This window comes from Mizuhopecten yessoensis, unplaced genomic scaffold, assembly GCF_002113885.1.
Source record: "Mizuhopecten yessoensis strain PY_sf001 unplaced genomic scaffold, ASM211388v2 scaffold716255, whole genome shotgun sequence".
NCBI classification, from domain to species: domain Eukaryota; kingdom Metazoa; phylum Mollusca; class Bivalvia; order Pectinida; family Pectinidae; genus Mizuhopecten; species Mizuhopecten yessoensis.
In genome coordinates, this window is record NW_018480025.1 from 289,183 (window position 1) to 309,320 (window position 20,138).

The following is a 20,138-nucleotide window of genomic DNA, read 5'->3' on the forward strand; positions in this document are numbered from 1 at the left end:
TGTATATATCACACAACATATACTGTAAATATTACACAACATACAATGTATATATCACACAACATATACTGTAAATATTACACAACATACACTGTATATATCACACAACATATACTGTATATATCACACAACATATACTGTAAATATTACACAACATACAATGTATATATCACACAACATACACTGTATATATCACACAACATACACTGTTTATATCACACAATATATACTGTAAATATTACACAGCATATACTGTATATATCACACAACATACACTGTATATATCACACAACATCTGCTGTAAATATTACACAACATACACTGTTATTATCACACAACATATACTGTAAATATAACACAACATGTACCGTAAATATCCCATAACATACACTAAATATCACACGACATTTACTGTACATATCACACATCATTTATGTTAATATCACACATTTATTGTAAATATCACACAACATATACTATACCGCGCCGAGCATTTTAATAGTCCTTGTTAATTTAAAAAAAAAAAAAAGTCGACAAGATTGATTTTTGTCATAACACTAACAACTGTTCAGTGAATATATCATTTCTTACAAAACACCATGTAAGTGCAAATTAATTTAATTGGACAGCCTAAGGGTATGTACATTTTTTTCTCAATGCGTTTGATGAAGGAAAGGTGCCCTAACATTCTTAACGAGTTACTTTCTATTACTTTTATGTCTCCTTTATGAGAATTTTCAAAGTCATGCGTTAGGGCGTTTGTGAAATCTTTAGTATAACAGACTCAATGAGGGTTTCGCACATTTCGAGATTTCGTCCACAATCTGAAAGTTAGCATGTGTCCTTAATTTAACTGTGTTGATCTATACGTTTATAAACATCACCTCATCATGGCGTTGATGTCGTTTCATATAAACAGTTTGATATACTACTTTTGAAACGTTTTGAAAATCAGAGGTATAGCATGGGTAGGCCAATGACACGATAACGGTGGAATGTCCGCATACTGCTGTTTTGTCAGGGCCATATACTAGCAGCCACTACAGATGGTAAGCATATCGTTTAAGTATTGCATCGGCATTTTCGGGATAAAGACAACTATGTTCAAATAAGAAAATGTTTAACCGAATAATATATACCTGTATAAAAATCACTGGTTCTAAGGTTAATATATTTAACTTTCAATAAAAATTTGACCACATTAGTTAAAGTAAGAACATTATGTATATTCTTCAAATGCTTCATAATCCTCAACAGAGCCACTACATTTCAATGCGTGGATACAAGGCGGTCCTACTTCATAATTTTAGTCAAATGAAGTGATATCATTACCTCTATGTTAAGTATGAAAAAAGAATGTCTGTATACGTTTCAGATATTTTATCTTCAAATTGTTGAAGTTGGTCAGTACCATTTAGATATACCTCTTTATGTAAATCAACATTAGCATAACTTTCTGTGTAAGTACTTTTGTATGAAAGGGCATCTGTCACACATAATGGTTAAAATACTTACAGGTTGACTATTTGCGCCTCGTAAAATGCACTCTTCTCGATTTTTACAATTCGGTTATTGTCCAGTTTACTGCACAAAAGAGATAGATAAATAAGAAACAAGAATCACTCTTCAACATTTACAGTAGTAACTATTTCTCATTCTGATTGTTAAATGTACGAATACCCTATTACACAATTAGAAATGTGGCATCAACGGTAACCAAATGGTCTGGAAGACCAGTAAATCAACGACAGTTAATAGGCTTTAGGTCTCATACCAGAAAAGAAGTACCGAGAGTATATTAAATAGGCTGGCGAACATGTGTAAATATACATAAAGCTTTCACGTTGAGAGTTCCGCCAATTTTCTACTGTATACAGGCATTGGAAATTTCTGTTAAAAACGTAATTCCCTGTGTATCCAGAAAAATACAATATTATAGGTTGGCGGCCTTTTCAGGGAGCTGGAACATTCTGAAATTATTCCCAATTATTTATTGAAAGTAATAAAATAAACAAAGGTAAGGTAATCTGGGATTGAACCCAATTTCATGATATACCTACATCGTACTTATATTACATAGATAAAGGATATTAAATAAGTTTCATTTCATATGAGATTTTATGAAACGAGTCTTAGGAGCTTTTAATTATGCGAGCCTTGACCCAATCACTTCGAATTCATGAGTACAATATAGCCATTCTCGTCGTTACTGTGTAATTACTACATTCGTAACAGTTTCCTTCTATATTTATATATATTATATTAATCAAACGGAGACAGCCATTTTGTTGCCCTAATCACAATTTATGACGTCACGTCATTGTCCATATTATGACGTCACAATCGATTTCTGACTGGCACAGCCAATGAAAAACGCTCCAGGGTATCTTACATTAGTGACATATGTAAAAAATATTACACGGGCGAGTTCAATGGATAACAGGCCGATTATGTGATAAAGATACTTACAGGAAGTTTGTTTTGATGGACATGAAAGCGTGCGCCTCGATTGTCTCTATCTTGTTGTTTGAAAAGTCTCTGCGAAAGAAAGGAAACGAAAATATTATTAACACATTCACCGCTTCTCTCTGTGTTTGTATGTGTCTGCGTTTGTAATGTTAGTCTTCGATCAAACGTCAATTCAGCGAACATCCTCGTTTTAAATCATATTTAAGGATCCCTGTACAACTGCCAAAAACTGAAGATATGTATTGGATTGTTCCTTGCACGGCTATAGCTATCATTAATCTTTTCGGAAAGGAAGTCCATTCCTTGAAGAACTCTTTATGAAAAAAAAGTTAATATGATTACATTCTAGTTTTAAATGTAAATGCAATTAAGCCAGACCAGGGTTCAAACAATGAAACTAGGATCATTATTCTGTCGCTCCAATCAACATAGCTACTTGTTGAACGGATGTATTCTGGCCCAGTCATGTTACATGTGTATCTACATTATTGTACGAAAACCAATGGAATTCTCTAGTGTTTTGTCTGCAATAGGACAGGCATCCTTAATAAATACAATGTACTAACCGTACAATACTAAGGTTGTACTAAACGTTAACTATGAGTTACCTTTATCACAGCCAAGCAAGTGTGTGTGTTGTGCTATTCCGTCTTTACATATTGCAGAGTTATCTTCTCTTGTGAGCAGGTATTGATTGTTACGTCATTTGTTTGCGAGAGTAACGTCATCAATTTTTGAGAAAACGACGTAATTTTCTCACACAGACCAATGAAGTAACAATCAATACCTACTCACAAGAGAAGATAACTCTGCAATACGCAAAGACGGAATAACATGCCGAGTTAACGGTCAATATAACCAGAATTAGCCCTTACATCTCATGCATTATTTCATTAGTATCCCTGTTCCTGGTACTGAAGCTCTCCATGTTGGGTACCCGTGTTATCCCGCTACGGTAAATCTTTCTGTAACATAAACATCATTAGCACAGTTAGATTCAGTGTGTTCAATCGGTTGATGACGTGTACATTGCTGTGTGGTCACATGTGTTCCTGTCATTAATGTATGTGTAAACGTCACCACAGACTTTGATCACATTATCGTTGCCATTTTATCAGCGTTCGTTATATCATTTTATTCAAAAGCTGAAACTTTGTTATAATTAAAACCTCGCTCCGTTATTATTGCTAAAATAGTCATGAGTATGGTATTTTATAAAGGGCTTACCTTGATGCTCTATCAACAGGCCTAAAAGCAGCGAATAAACTGATGGAATTTCATGAAAAAAGTGATATTCATCATTTTTCAGGACAAGAAAATCCGGTTGCCGAGAAATAATTATATACAATGTATAAAGCAGAATGTGTTAAACGTTAGAACCATGTTTTAAAAAATGCTTAAGACGTACATAGTATCGAGAAGCTGGAACTGTCCGAACACCCCCGGTCCAATGTTGTGGAGTCGCTCACACCCAATGATGCCTCTGTAAACACAGAAAATGTAAGTATATGTAATGTTTATCCTTGATACATGTCAATCAATGTGAAATTTTGTATAAACCCTGTCTCACGCCCAATCCCCAAAACCACAAACAAAAATGAATAAATAAATTAGTAAACAAAAAGTCAACATGTTATATCGGCGTGCAAGGTATATCTTTGGTAACTGATTACGCAAGAAACTTACGATAACTCATAAGAAGGTGGCGGTCATGATCACTAAAGCAAGAGAGACACCCAGAATGTCTGACGTTGTCCTGCGATGAAATGTTATAGCAGATGTAATAAGTGTCAGTAAATGCCTGTATTTCCATATCTTGTGTAATTAAGGAAAAGGAAAACATATACGAGAGTGAATAACTTCTGTAAGAAGGGGAAACGAAATTATATTAGACTTAAATTATTGAATTTTTGAATTCTTGATATTATATTATTCCACGACACTTTATGGTTTAGATCGGAAACGTTGTCTCTGTGAATACAATAGGATTTCATCGTCTTAAAAAGTATGTTTATATCTTTCCCGTTCGAGAACCAACTCATTTATATTTAATGTAATCGCCAACGTTCCAATGTCTCCCTGATTTGAGGGAAACCTGAATATCAAGAATAAATGATATCATGATTTGGTGTTATCACATATTCATCTTAATGTGATCACGTATTCCTATATCATTGGTTCTGCACTGACCCCAATATATTACATGTAGCCACCTTAGTGCAATGCTTTGATGTCAGACAGTTTCGGGTTTCAGTTTGACACTGTAACATTATAATTATGACATTACAAGACACCCTTGAACAGAAATAATGCGTGTTAACCTTACGAACACGCCATGACCTTTGACCCATAGAGTACGTATCAACCGAAGGTGTCACCCAATCCATTTAATGTTCTCTTGTTTAGATTAGGAAGAATTAATTTTGATTCTTTATCGACTGGCCTTTTTATATGCTGTTCTGTGTTGCATGCCAATATATTTCGCCTTGTTAGAGCCCGATAATAATTGCTAATGCATCACTCTCGACACCTTACCTCGCGAACTCGTAAACAGTATCTTTATAAATTAGCTTTGATGAGTGTACTTAAATTCAAAAACACAAATTTTCAAGCAACTTCAACACCAAAACCAATTTCACCAAAGCCATTATAATGAGAGGGTAATTGAAATTGGATTTGGTTTTTAAAATGTCCAAACCTTGTCTGTCGTTCCATTTTGTCAATCCCTGGAAGGTGTGTTTGGCTTGTAATTCAAACAATTTGACGACCCCAGGGGAAGTGTTGAATGGGGCGTAGCGACACAGACATTTTATTACCAACTTTCATTAAATCCAAAACAAACGTAATTTTGAAATCTGCTTCAATTTTAAAATAGATATATTTTAATTCCCATTCGAACTATTAAAAGCGACACTCAAACTCTGTGATACTGGATTGTTTTAATATAGCCTCTTTTCGATCTTCTTTTATCGGCATCGGTCCACAACTTACTTGTATATGTTTTCCGTTCAATTAAGGATGCTGCAAATAGCTAAAAGTTGCTGTGCTCAAGTGTCGTATAGTAGCTTTCGCTACCAGTAACGCATGCCCCTCACACAGCAGGGCATGTACAGGTGTTCTGATGCTCAAGTGTCGTCTAGTAGCTTTCGCTACCAGTAACGCATGTCCCTCACACAGCAGGGCCTGTACAGGTATTCTGATGCTCAAGTGTCGTCTAGTAGTTTCGCTACCAGTAACGCATGCCCCTCGCACAGCAGGGCCTGTAAGGTGTTCTGATGCTCAAGTGTCGTATAGCAGCTTTCGCTACCAGTAACGCATGCCCCTCACACAGCAGGGCCTGTAAGGTTTTTTGATGCCCAAGTGTCGTATAGTAGCTTTCGCTACCAGTAACGCATGCCCCTCACACAGCAGGGCATGTACAGGTGTTCTGATGCTCAAGTGTCGTCTAGTAGCTTTCGCTACCAGTAACGCATGTTCATACACAGCAGGGCCTGTACAGGTGTTCTTATGCTCAAGTGTCGTCTAGTAGCTTTCGCTGCCAGTAACGCATGCCCCTCACACAGCAGGGCTTGTACAGGTGTTCTGATGCTCAAGTGTCGTATAGTAGCTTTCGTTACCAGTAACGCATGCCCCTCACAAAGCAGGGTCTGTACAGGTGTTCTGATGCTCAAGTGTCGTCTAGTAGCTTTCGCTGCCAGTAACGCATGTCCCTCACACAGCAGGGCCTGTACATGTATGTGTTCATGAATAATTGTCAAGATTTATCAACGAGTATTAGCCAAACTAGCATCATATACATAAAAGTGATATGTATTTACCTTAAGAAAAACCACACGAACTAATTGAGATTGTTGTGTTTAAGATATTATATAAAGAGTAGGAACATGTCTTATAAAGCTAATTTAACGAGATTATATTTTACGATATATGTTTTTAATCCATTTAGAACTATCTCAAATTGAATTTAAGAGGTCTCTGCTTCTTCTAGAGATATCCTTATTTCATTAAAAATGCATCTTATACATTAACGACCCTTCTTTAGGTATTAAATGTTAGGTTGATTTGCCGTCATTAACATGTTACTGTTCACAGATTGTATCCTGTCAATGAGTTGTCCAGTACGCACATCCCCGAATCTCCAGGGTTTACTATCACTTCTGCTCTCTGCACCCCTGGAATATGTCATGACAAAGTTAAAGGCTCAGTGTGCGCCTCCATGGGGATGAGACAGGAAGACACGTACATGATTCTTATATGAACACTTAAAAAAATTCTCTCGGCCGCGTAACGGTAAAATTGACTGGCTTTGAAGTCGGATGTCGCTCCTATGTGATCTTCAAATGACAGAGATCAACCTAGCGATTGGTCAGTTTTATTTTACCTGAGATCAATCAAATAACTAGCCGCATGCCTTCATTATTGCTTCATGTATGACATATGCAAGGGGTGTATAAAACATAAGCGGGCGTTACCACTGGTGTATCGAGGACGCAGTAGGCATTACTTTATGCCTATATCCACATCGCACAGAAAGCTCCATTAGACATCGTTTGGAAAACTAACTAATAAAAACTCACATCACACGGAGATGTCTATTAGACATTGCTTTAGATATATACTCACATCACATGGAGATGTCCATTAGACATTGCTTTAGATATATAGTCACATCACACAAAGATGTCTATTAGACATTGCTTTAGATATATACTCACATCACACGGAGATGTCTATTAGACATTGCTTCAAATATATACTCACATCACACAGAGATTGTCCATTAGACATTGCTTTAGATATATACTCACATCACATGGAGATGTCATTATACATTGCTTTAGATATATACTCACATCACACGGAGACGTCCATTAGACATTGCTTTAGATATATACTCACATCACACGGAGATGTCCATTAGACATTGCTTTAGATATATACTCACATCACACGGAGATGTCTATTAGACATTGCTTTAGATATATACTCACATCACACAAAGATGTCTATTTGACATTGATTTAGATATATACTCACATCACACAGAGATGTCTATTAGACATTGCTTTAGATATATACTCACATCACACGGAGATGTCTATTAGACATTGTTTTAGATATATACTCACATCACACGGAGATGTCATTAGACATGGATTTAGATATATACTCACCTCACACGGAGATGTCTATTAGACATTGATTTAGATATATACTCACATCACACGGAGATGGCCATTAGACATTGCTTTAGATACATACTCACATCACACAGAGATGTGCATTAGACATTGCTTTGGATATATTCTCACATCACACGGAGATGTCTATTAGACATTGTTTTAGATATATACTCACATCACACGGAGATTTCATTAGACATGGATTTAGATATATACTCACCTCACACGGAGATGACATTGCTTTAGATATATACTCACATCACATGGAGATGTCATTATACATTGCTTTAGATATATACTCACATCACACGGAGACGTCCATTAGACATTGCTTTAGATATATACTCACATCACACGGATATGTCATTAGACATTGCTTTAGATATATACTCACATCAAACGGAGATGTCTATTAGACATTGATTTAGATATATACTCACATCAAATAGAGATGTCATTAGACATTGATTTAGATATATACTCACCCCACACGGAGATGTCTATTAGACATTGATTTAGATATATACTCACATCAAACAGAGACGTCATTAGACATTGATTTAGATATATACTCACATCAAACAGAGATGTCATTAGACATTGCTTTAGATATATGCTCACATCACACGGAGATGTCTATTAGACATTGTTTTAGATATATACTCACATCACACGGAGATGTCATTAGACATTGATTTAGATATATACTCACATCAAACAGAGACGTCATTAGACATTGATTTAGATATATACTCACCTCACACGGAGATGACATTGCTTTAGATATATACTCACATCACACAGAGATGTCCATTAGACATTGCTTTAGGTATATACTCACATCACACAGAGATGTCATTAGACATTGCTTTAGATATATAATCACATCACACAGAGATGTCTATTAGACATTGCTTTAGATACATACTCACATCACACAGAGATGTCCATCATACATTGCTTTATATATATACTCACATCACACGGAGATGTCCATTAGACATTGCTTTGGATATATTCTCACATCACACGGAGATGTCTATTAGACATTGCTTTAGATACATACTCACATCACACAGAGATGTCTATTAGACATTGCTTTAGACAAATACTCACATCACACGGAGATGTCCATTAGACATTGCTTTAGATATATACTCTATGTCCATAATACATTGCTTTAAATATATCTATTAGACATTGCTTTAGATATATACTCACATCAATCACACAGAGATGTCCATCATACATTGCTTTAGATATATTCTCACATCACACAGAGATGTCTATTAGACATTGATTTAGACAAATACTCACATCACACGGAGATGTCCGGAGATGTCTATTAGACATTGCTTTAGATACATACTCACATCACATGGAGATGTCCATTCGACATTGCTTTAGATATATACTCACATCAATCACACAGAGATGTCCATCATACATTGCTTTAGATATATTCTCACATCACACAGAGATGTCTATTAGACATTGCTTTAGATATATACTCACATCACACAGAGATGTCTATTAGACATTGCTTTAGACATATACTCACATCCCACGGAGATGTCCATTAGACATTGCTTTAGATACATACTCTCATCACACGGATATGTCCATTCGACATTGCTTTAGATACATACTCACATCACACAGTTATGTCCATAATACATTGCTTTAAATATATTCTCACATCACACAGAGATGTCTATTAGACATTGCTTTAGATACATACTCACATCACACAGAGATGTCCATTAGACATTGCTTTAGATACATACTCACATCACACAGAGATGTGCATTAGACATTGCTTTGGATATATTCTCACATCACACGGAGATGTCTATTAGACATTGCTTTAGATATATACTCACATCACACGGAGATGTCTATTAGACATTGCTTTAGATATATACTCACATCACACAGAGATGTCATTATACATTGCTTTAGATATATACTCACATCAAACAGAGATGTCTATTAGACATTGTTTTAGACATATACTCACATCACAAGGAGATGTCTATTAGACATTGCTTTAGATACATACTCTCATCACACGGAGATGTCCATTCGACATCGCTTTAGATATATACTCACATCACACAGAGATTGTCCATTAGACATTGCTTTAGATATATACTCACATCAAACAGAGATGTCTATTAGACATTGCTTTAGACATATACTCACATCACACGGAGATGTCTATTAGACATTGCTTTAGATATATACTCACATCACACTGAGATGTCATTACATCACACAGAGATGTCCATCATACATTGCTTTAGATATATTCTCACATCACACAGAGATGTCTATTAGACATTGCTTTAGATATATACTCACATCAAACAGAGATGTCCATTAGACATTGCTTTATATATATACTCACATCACACGGAGATGTCATTATGCATTGCTTTAGGTATATACTCACATCACACGGATATTGCCATTCGACATTGCTTTAGAAATATACTCACATTACACGGAGATGTCCATTAGATATTGTTTTAGGTACATATACTCACATCACACAGAGATGTCATTAGATATTGCTTAAGGTATATACTCACATCACACAGATATGGCATTATGCATTGTTTTAGATATATACTCACATCACATAGAGATGGCATTAGATATTGCTTAAGGTATATACTCACATCACACAGAGATGGCATTAGACATTGCTTTAGATATATACTCACATCAAACAGAGATGTCATTAGACATTGCTTTATATATATACTCACATCACACGGTGATGTCATTATGCATTGCTTTAGATATATACTCACATCACATAGAGATGGCATTAGACATTGCTTTAGATATATACTCACATCACACGGATATGTCGTTATACATTGCTTTAGATATATACTCACATCACACGGATATGTCATTAGACATTGCTTTAGATATATACTCACATCACACAGAGATGTCTATTATACATTGCTTTAGATATATACTCACATCACACGAAGATTGTCCAGGTGACTAAAGCTGCCCTCGTCCAGAGTCTCTAAGTAACACGGACGTTTTCGAAGATCTCGAAAAAATCTGCCAACGTAAAGAAAATATTCGCTCAAATGCAGTGATTTTAGTCATAATTAACAGCCATAATAGTATATCCCACCATATCATACACAACATTCTACAATAGCAAACAATAAATGAAAATAATTTTACCTTTGTCCTTAACCTATTACCAAGTCTTATTTTCCTTTACGCTCGTTCATCATAAAACTAAATTGAGAGCGGCATAACCAATTTTATCGAAATTACCAAATTTTTCGGTAAAAAAAAAAAATTGAAAAAACCTTGATGGTTACACTTAAACATTATGTCAAAGTCTTGCCTACATTGTCAAAGTCAATTCTAAATTATTACAATGATGCAAGTTTCATCCTTAGATTAAAATAAATTGAATCAAACATTATCATGGATTAAAAGCGAGCAGATTATGACGTCACACATGAAGATTTTGATGTCAGTCTGATATTAACAGCGCAATAGACATTAGAACGATATCGAATTTTTATCAAAAAAACTTGGCACTGTTAAAATCGACGCTAAAAGTCAGATTTGCCTCACTCTCGACACTTCTTGACATTTGTGTGACCAATTTTTATTTCCACACGCTGGAAGTCATTGTGATTGTTCGGGCATATAATTATTGCACAAACCTGTATCTGAGAGTGTGATTACAACAGCAGATTAATGAAAGTTGACGTCACAGTATGTTATTTCCTCTGCATCGTTAACTTCCGGTTCATTGCCGTTTAGAAAGCTAGTTTATCCGAAGGAGTTTGAATCGCTTTATAATGTCATCTTATAACATACATAGGATGTTTAAGAATGGTATACACGCACATCCCATGTCTTTTTAAGTCATTTATATAGGATACAATTTATTTCGGTATTTTAAGCTTATATATAGTAATCCGCTAATTGCATCAACATGATAACGGTTGACAGATACTTCTGACACCGCTGACATGAGAATTCGTAAATTAAGGCTCGGCTTTTTTTTCAAACCAGCATATCCCTTTCCCGCATTGTAACTTCCCTGTGTAGATGAAAGGCAAAATTAATTGCCGAATTTGTATTAGCCAATCCGTTTCCTATGACTGTTTGATTGCGGGCGAGTTCCGTCTTCTTTTGACAAATGGCTTGGTACAGTTCAATTTTAGTTCTTCTAATTATACTTCGCCATTGTCTCCATCTCTTAAATCCCTTTGACAATCTTTCATCGAGCGGAATATCAGATAGACAAAGATCACCATAAACGATTGCTATCTTAGCGTATTGCCGGGTGTTACATTTTTTGTATCTATAAACCTTTAGTCTTCGTTTAAAGAAATATTGGTGTATGTAATTAGAGTAACCAGCATTAATATCGATAATAGTTTATTTATCATATATTAGTATATTAACACTTATGAATTCAATTAATTTAGGTGATGTTGAATGTAAATATCGATTACCTAGTCTGTTCACACGTTTCCTTATTTAAGCATGGCTACGTTTTGACCACTTGTTTCTCTCGGCGAACAAACTAATTTCGTATTTATATGCAGGTGTTCTTCAGGGTTCTGTCTCAGTCCCTTTTTTCAGTATTTGCCGGATATAGTCACTAGCTACACATTAATCCCCAAATAACCGCATGACATTGAGTATTGTTTAGAAACTATCATTTATTGGTTTGATTTTTTTTTAATAGATAAAATAACATTTATTAATCATAAATCATATTTTTTAACGATTAATTTGACTCGAAGTAATCCTCCTTTCGCTAAGCCATCGCCCCAGATGATAGCACTATTTGCAACCCAGATTTGGGTACCCGTTATCAAGCATTCAACCAGTGCTTGAAACAGGAGTTGGTCACAGGCACAAACTGTCGTAAGAGAAAGAATGCACGGCAAGCTCTAGACTGGGTTACAAACCCAGGTCCCTCCGACCTCTTGATGGACGATCTACCAATTGAGCTACGTGCCTGGTCGCCGGTCGACACAGTCCAGTTGGGTTACATAGGTAGCAAGTGTCATTATATATATATATATATATATTAATAAGTATGGAGAACAATAGGGTTAATGTCCACGGGAGTAGTTCAGAATTCGTTTGTCAAGGTCGTAAACTATTTTTTATTAAAAAAGTGTTGTTATGTAGTTTTATACTTACATTTGTGTTAGGTTTGGGTACATCCTGAACGCCCCAGCAGGGAGTCTGGTAACGGCGGTTCCGCTCATATACCTGTGGATGCAAGAGACGCCAATCTTGAAATCATTACAGGATTTATATTATTTTAATCTCGGAAATATATTGAGAACAACATTGAAAGGTTCACAGCAATATTTGATGAGAAAAAAATTTCGAATCAATTCAAATATGCTGTGGCAGATTTTAATTGTTCAGTACATAGGTCGCCTTCTAGCTTCGCACTAGAGGAATCTTCCTTTAGCTTAGTGGTAGAGCGTCCGACTAGGAGGTCCGGAGTCGCGGGTTTCGTCCCTGGTAGGACACACTATATAGCTACTCTCCTAAACTAAAGGGAGAGAACTCCAACAGAAAAAAATGCAATATAGCAATACACATGAAGCCATGTGTCTGACGATTCCCTATCAAATCCACTCGACCTGTTTCAGGATTTTCATTTGTTAAAATCTCAAATAATTTGCATTTAAACTTATTTCACAGTCACTACAGGTATTAAAGAAGGGAATTTTAGATGATACTTTGTTTAATATATGTTTAAAAGTCGCCTTTGATGTAAGAATCATCTTATATTCTTATTAAAAACTAATTTGTGTCTGAGTGAAATACAATTAGAAATCTGAAATCGTATATGCCTATAACAATATCAACAGGACCCAGTTTCAATAAAATTCCTGAACTTAAGGAAAATTTTAAACTTCCGTGTTTCGAACTTAAAAGCATTGTAAAGTTTAGGAAAACATCCTTAACTTCAAATATTTTTCCTAGACTCTATCAGTGTTTTCCGATGGACCCAAAGGAAAAAGCTTTTCCCGCTTGTGATGCCGGTTCCTATGGTGGATTTTAAGGGCATTGAGACATGGGGTCCCTGGGGTCCCTGGGGTCCCTGGGGTCCGACTGTGTTTTCAGCGGATGAACCAAAATAGAAAAGTATTTGTGAGCTAAACAATATAAAAGTTAATCAGTAAAAACTTACCAATTATGACTATCTCTCTAACGAAACGATACATATTGAGCTTGCCCTGTGAGTTTGTAGGGGTTTCAAAATGAAGCGAGTTTAGCCCTCGAGGTTTTAATTAATTTTTCCTACGATGTTTGAGTTAAGTTTTAGATATTTATCACTTAGGGTCCAAATTAGTTTTTACAAAAAACTGAAATCCTAAAATAAAACAGCATACAGGAAGAGCTCAACACTCGTATCGGGAATTGAACCGAGGTCGTCTGAATTAAAGGTTCGCGGCTTAGCCATTGACCATCTGCCCCTGGACGTGCGTCAGAAGTCAGCAATAGTGTGCGTGTGTACTGCTATAAACAGTAACAGCCAAGTGATGAGGAGGAGGAGGAGGAGGAGGAGGAGGAGGAGGAGGAGAAAACTGGATAGGGAAATACGCACGAAGTCACTTTAACGATACAAGTTATTGGTGAGATATTTCATGCCTCTGCCGGAGAACAATGTCGATTATCAAGCAACTCCGAGGAGTTTATAGATTTTTTTTTAGTTAGCCGGAGTACTAACGATAAGTATACATGCTGTACCCTTGAACAAAACACTATCGCCGGGGATTTGTCCCGGGGGTATTGGGGAGACCTTCAGTATACCCTGGGGTAACGAAAAGACAGCTTATTGTTTAGTATTTTTGTTATATGATACACTACACGGACAGAGATCGAGGATTTATATATCTATATTAATATCATATCTGTGGCACGACTGTAATTTCCCCACCACAAGTCAATAATAGCATTGTACAACTACGTGTAATATAGTCTTGCGAGAATACAGCGAACAATATTGACTATATACAGTATTGATATTTCTAACACACATATCTAGTCCCTAAGGTCACTAAATGGGTTGAGTGCCCCTGAGACCGTACTGTCATCTTAACATCAGCAGACCGGTGATCTCTTAAGCTTACAGCCGGAATCGTAATCGACACACTCCCACACGTAGTCTCAAAGGTGAGGAGGCAGCGGAAGGAATTGATCCATGGGTATGGTGGAGAGCAGGGGAGCTGATCATAGGAACCCAGGGGCAAGGGAGTTTATTTAAGGGAATGGTAGAAGTAGAGTGAAAAGTGCTAATCCAGAGGTATGGGAAACGGAGAAAGGAAGATGGTCAATGAGAAAGGCTTGTCTAGGGGTATAGGAGAGAGAGTAAGGAAGACAGTCCAAGGGAATGGGAGATATAGAAAGTAAGGGAGCTAATCCAGATGTGTTGGAGACACAGTAAGGAAGACGGAGTATTGCCGAAAAAGCAGTGGAGCTTATATAGGGGTATTAAAGACAGGGATAAATAATGTAAGTAGCTAAAGCAGGGGTATGGAGAAAGAGAATAATGGAGCTGGTCAAGGGGTGTCAGGACAACTAGGGCACTCGTCTCGGGGTATAGGAGAGACAGCAATGGGGATTATCCAGGGGAATCGGATATATCCCCGAATGTTGGCGAGATATTTGGGTTACTCTTTCCGGAGAGGATAGAGCGGATGTCTAAATTACTGGTACGGCGATAGCTGTGTTGATTGGTCTCAGATTAAACAAAAAACTGACCAATCGCTAGGCTGATACCTGTCCTTTGAAGATTACAAAGGAGAGACGCCCGACTTCACAATCTGTCAATTTTTTACCGTTACGTGACCGCAAGATTCTTTTGATGTACATCAAAGTATCGAACTAGTCTTCTTGTCTATTCAACAAGTCGGCGCACACCGAACCTTCAATTTTGCTATGACATATTACAGGGGTGTAGAGAGCGAACGTGAGCGTAACCCCTAGAGTATCGAGGATGGTTTTCCTGAGGATTTTGGAAGACATTTAGTTAACTGTCTGCGTGTATGGGCAGTATCCGAGGTATGGGTATTACATGTACCTTTAGGGTACTATATGACTTCTGGGCTCAAGGAGATTTTTTAATGTTTTCAGACTTGTGTTTTGGCTATGTTTTAACCTTATTAACAAATAAAACAATACTTGTTAGGATTTCGATGACCAGGGGACAACTTTTATATTTCTATCATTACTTTGCAGCAGGCAATGCACATGTAGCAAGTTTGTTTATCAGCATAAAGAAATGTCATGTGATGACAATGGCTCTGGGAGGACTTAACCGCATGCTGCTGTGCCGGGACGAAAACGCGATATACACATAGCTGACGTCAGTAACGCCTTATTTCACTATCGATCCATCACATTTCTATGATAAAGTATCAATTAGTTTGGTTGATGGTTTGAGAGTGCAATTAACACAGTTGAATAAAATAACAAATGGCATTTCAATTTGGAAGTCGCCATGCTCTAAGATACTTTTTCGTTTACTTCGATAACGATCTCGCTACTGAAGCAAGCGTGAACCTCAATAAAAGGAACTTCAAGGCAACAGAACCCTGACACATGTCATTCCGGACGGTGAGTGAGTCGACTAAATGTGTTCTACTTGTTAAAAGATTCCTACTAAGGTTATTATGTATATTAATTTGTTGTTTACACTGCCTCAGCGCTGATCGACGATTTGTCACCGAATAGAAGGTGATGCGAGTTTATTTGTAAATTTCCACGAGAAAAGATACAGTTTTTGTAATGGTGAAACTGTATGCTAAAGCCGTAATCTAAATAGAAATGTTTTTCGATTGCCCACATCCTCTCTCCGCCAGGGGAATACGACAGGGTCTTTACAGCATTATTTGACGCGATACAATTAAATGACCAAAGCGCTGAATCATCAGTGCCGACGTGGAAAGTACCCTTACACTTCAAAGCTCTACCCTAAAATTCAATGCAACATCAGTTTATAGTTGAGTAGTTGGTGTGTCTTATAAAATATTTTTTTCCGATAATTGTAAAGATAATAGATCAATGGTTTTTTATGCTGAGAAAACTGCATACCGGAAGTAATTAATAATTAATGTGACAGCATCGACCTTGAAAGAAAACATTTCTATACAATGGACACATCATCTTTCCACAAAAGTTCAGGAAAAAACATTTATGATGAAACATTGAAGTTATAAACCATACTCACATGATATATATATATATATAAATAGAAAAACCCTGCTGGTATCAGCGTGTAGTTACAATGTAAGTCGTCAGTTCGACTATTTTTCTGTGTTGATGGGTCTAAATCGAGAGCTGGACAATCTAGGCGTCCTAGGTACTTGTTAACCTACGTTTATAGATCAATGATAAGGATACTGTCGTGGATGGCGCTATAACGTACCGGCAGTGATGTTTGATATCGCCGTGTCTGCACTTAGGAAACATATAGGTCTATCGACGTAAAACTACGGGTTTTATTTGTAAATTCCATGGTTGATGTACTCAAAACCGGTTGTAGACCTGTTAATAAGGTATCGCGATGGAATCAGCGTTGTAAATGTCGATTGCACTGCAAGCTCAGTCACATGTCAACTGACCTTATGGGCCATAAGGTGTTGAAATGCCTCCGCGCTTGCCGCGAAACGTTCAAGGGGAAATAATCGTGTAAATAGACTGTCTATAACTACATTTACTGATAAATTGTAAATGTATTTAATGCACTTTAGCCTGAAGTTTGTTTTTACGCTACTGAACTTGGAGATATTTTCTTTCAAACACTTTTTGAGTGTGTCACAGTGATTAGCTATCTAAAACTTTGTAACTTGGTAAGAGGGGATTTCCGTTTAGCTCTTGCAGACCACGGTTGGCTGAGGAGGCACACAGAAAAAGTCATATATGTTAATCGCGGGATACTGTATAACTGTTCATTTTGGTGGTAATGTAAAACACCACGGGTTTTTGTTGATAACTAGAAAAGAGTTATGCTTTAAAATGTAACGCAATGATACAAGTACTCGATCATCAAAGTTTCCCGAGAGACATAGATCGTGGTTTTGACACAAGTATTTTTAATGGTAACACATGCGTGCGTACATGTATACAGAGTTGCTTCCCCTTTCTACACGTTGGAGTTGCCTTTATTTTTTTTTTCGTCCGGAAGTAGACGTCCAGTTGGGAAACAGGAAGTGTATCCTTGAAGCAAAGACAATTGTGTTTAAACCTATACATAACTATCTTGATATAGTGAAAACACTTTTCATGTTTTATTACTTGTTTATTAAGAAAAAAAAAATATACATCCTGAGTGGAAAAAGTTTATCATATAAAATGTGATACTAACAGGCATGAATCTTTGTTCAGAGATTATCATACTATGACGTCACAAACACGTCACACTTCATCGGCCTTCATCGGTTATTTCCGGAAGGATGAAAAATAACTGGACAATTCTGGAATCGATGTTCGTTGCATTTATCTCTTTGTTGGTGCTTCAAGACTTTTTTTGTTTCAGTTCAGGCACAAAAAGTAAAAATGCGGATATTTTCTGAAGATCTTTTTTGTCATCAACCCGGTTCTGTTGATCTTTCCACCGGGAGATATCTTCAAAAAAGGTTCATTTAATATTTCATCAGCTTTTGATTTCCATTTGTTGAGAATATGAACGAAATAATTATCATTTTTGAAAGTCTGGATATTGTCTTTACATTATTTATGCATCACCACTCATAAGAGAAGCAATGGAAAATGCATTTATAACGAAATTAACAATAATTTTCCAGACAACCAACCCAAGTGCAACGCCCTTTTTCAGCAACGTATTACTTTTTCACAACGCATGCTGATTTATAACTAGTTACAGATAGAAACTGTAATTTTAGTTGGCATCATTACCTGTCAAACCTCAGTTACAAAATTTGAAATTCAATCCGGTGTTTCAGGATGGAACAGTAATTGGGACTACATATCCATATCAAGACAATTTCAGTTACATCAAAGTATTACAATATTTCTTTTTCTAATTTCATTTTATTAACTAACATCTCTATACATTTACTTAGACTAATCGTCAAATATGTAATATGCACCTTTTTCTTTAGTAATTACCAAACAGTTTTCTCCCAGCTTATCTCAATAATTCTTTTTGTGCCCTGACAGAAGCACGCAGAGGGTTTAATTCTTATTATGATAGGAAGCTGGAGTATCCGGAGAAACCCCGCGTGGTCGCGCAGGTGACTGGATTGAATCCGGCCATCTTGGTGAAGACGAGCGCGCTATCCACTGCGCTACCGACCTATCATATACGTTACGCACAAGAACACATACATGTATCTACTTTGGCTTGGACTGGAAGAAAATGGCGTCATTGATGCAAACATTATATTGTGAATACATTTTTACCAATCATCAATGATATAAAAAATCTACATACGGGAGACCGGGGCAAGTTCGGCCATCCCTGCTATTTTTTTGTTTTTGAGCTAATATTTACAAGTTTATGGATCTTAGCAGTTTAGTTGGCTGTGCATTCAACGACGAAAAAATGGCAATGAAAACTCTAACGTAAAATGACTTAACAGGAGAAATATACTTTTGAGAGGGTAATAAGAAAATCGTGATCTCGCTTCTAGTTATGGGAACTTTTTGAAACGGAATTGCTACTTTTTTACGGTCAAACGTGTGAGACACTGACATCTTCAAAAGATAATACATAAAAGCCAAGCCAATCACCCACTACCATATTGCTGTACGATAAGATTTTTTTGAAGTATCAATTTGGTCCTGGACATTTTCGGCCAATGGTACCGTGGCAAGTTCGTCCAATGTAACACATAAAAAGTCGTACAATTGGCGGTAAAATCTGACGTTGCATGCTTTATGACGTCATAATTAAGCTGATTCCAAAGGGGGCCGAACTTACCCAATTTCCTGTCCGAACTAACCCCATGGCGGGGCTCGTTCGGCCATCCGATCTTTCGACAGGATAGTTAGATAGTGTTCAAAAACGGACGTGCTGCCATACTTCCTAGAACGGACTTTAATAAAAAGAAAAAAAAAAAAAAAAGGCCGAACTTGCCCCGGTCTCCCTATTGTTATGTCGGTCTTAATCTCATTAGAGCTTGTGTTTTATTGTTATTCCTCGACTAGCCGACTTTAAATAAAGTGTATCTTATCTCATTCTGAAAGTTGTATTCTTAATCAGAAAATATCAGAGACCAACAAAAGCTACGCTTTTTTAAGGCTTTGCCTTTTCATATTAGTTAACAATGTATCACCTCTTACATGATATAATACATACGGACAGTTTACTCTTATTTTAATCGTTATGCAAGTCTACGTGATAATGAGTTGCATACAAGAGCCACACACCCAGGTGCGTACAATGTAGCTGGGCTGTAAACCATGTACATGTAAACTTAACATCTA

At 36.6% G+C, this 20,138-nt stretch overlaps 1 protein-coding gene across 1 annotated transcript in view; it reads right to left on the reverse strand.

Moving 5' to 3' along the window:
* LOC110442374 (follicle-stimulating hormone receptor-like) overlaps positions 1-12,889 on the reverse strand; it is a 19,887-nt gene extending 6,998 nt beyond the window's left edge. Inside the window, exons 1-6 of the mRNA XM_021485951.1 lie at positions 12,867-12,889; positions 10,653-10,739; positions 3,878-3,952; positions 3,345-3,434; positions 2,470-2,538; positions 1,516-1,584 (exon numbers count right to left, since the gene is read on the reverse strand). Coding sequence (XP_021341626.1) covers positions 1,516-1,584; positions 2,470-2,538; positions 3,345-3,434; positions 3,878-3,952; positions 10,653-10,739; positions 12,867-12,889 — 413 coding nt within the window. The remainder of the gene's footprint in view (positions 1-1,515; positions 1,585-2,469; positions 2,539-3,344; positions 3,435-3,877; positions 3,953-10,652; positions 10,740-12,866) is intronic.
* Between the last annotated feature and the right edge of the window lie 7,249 nt (positions 12,890-20,138).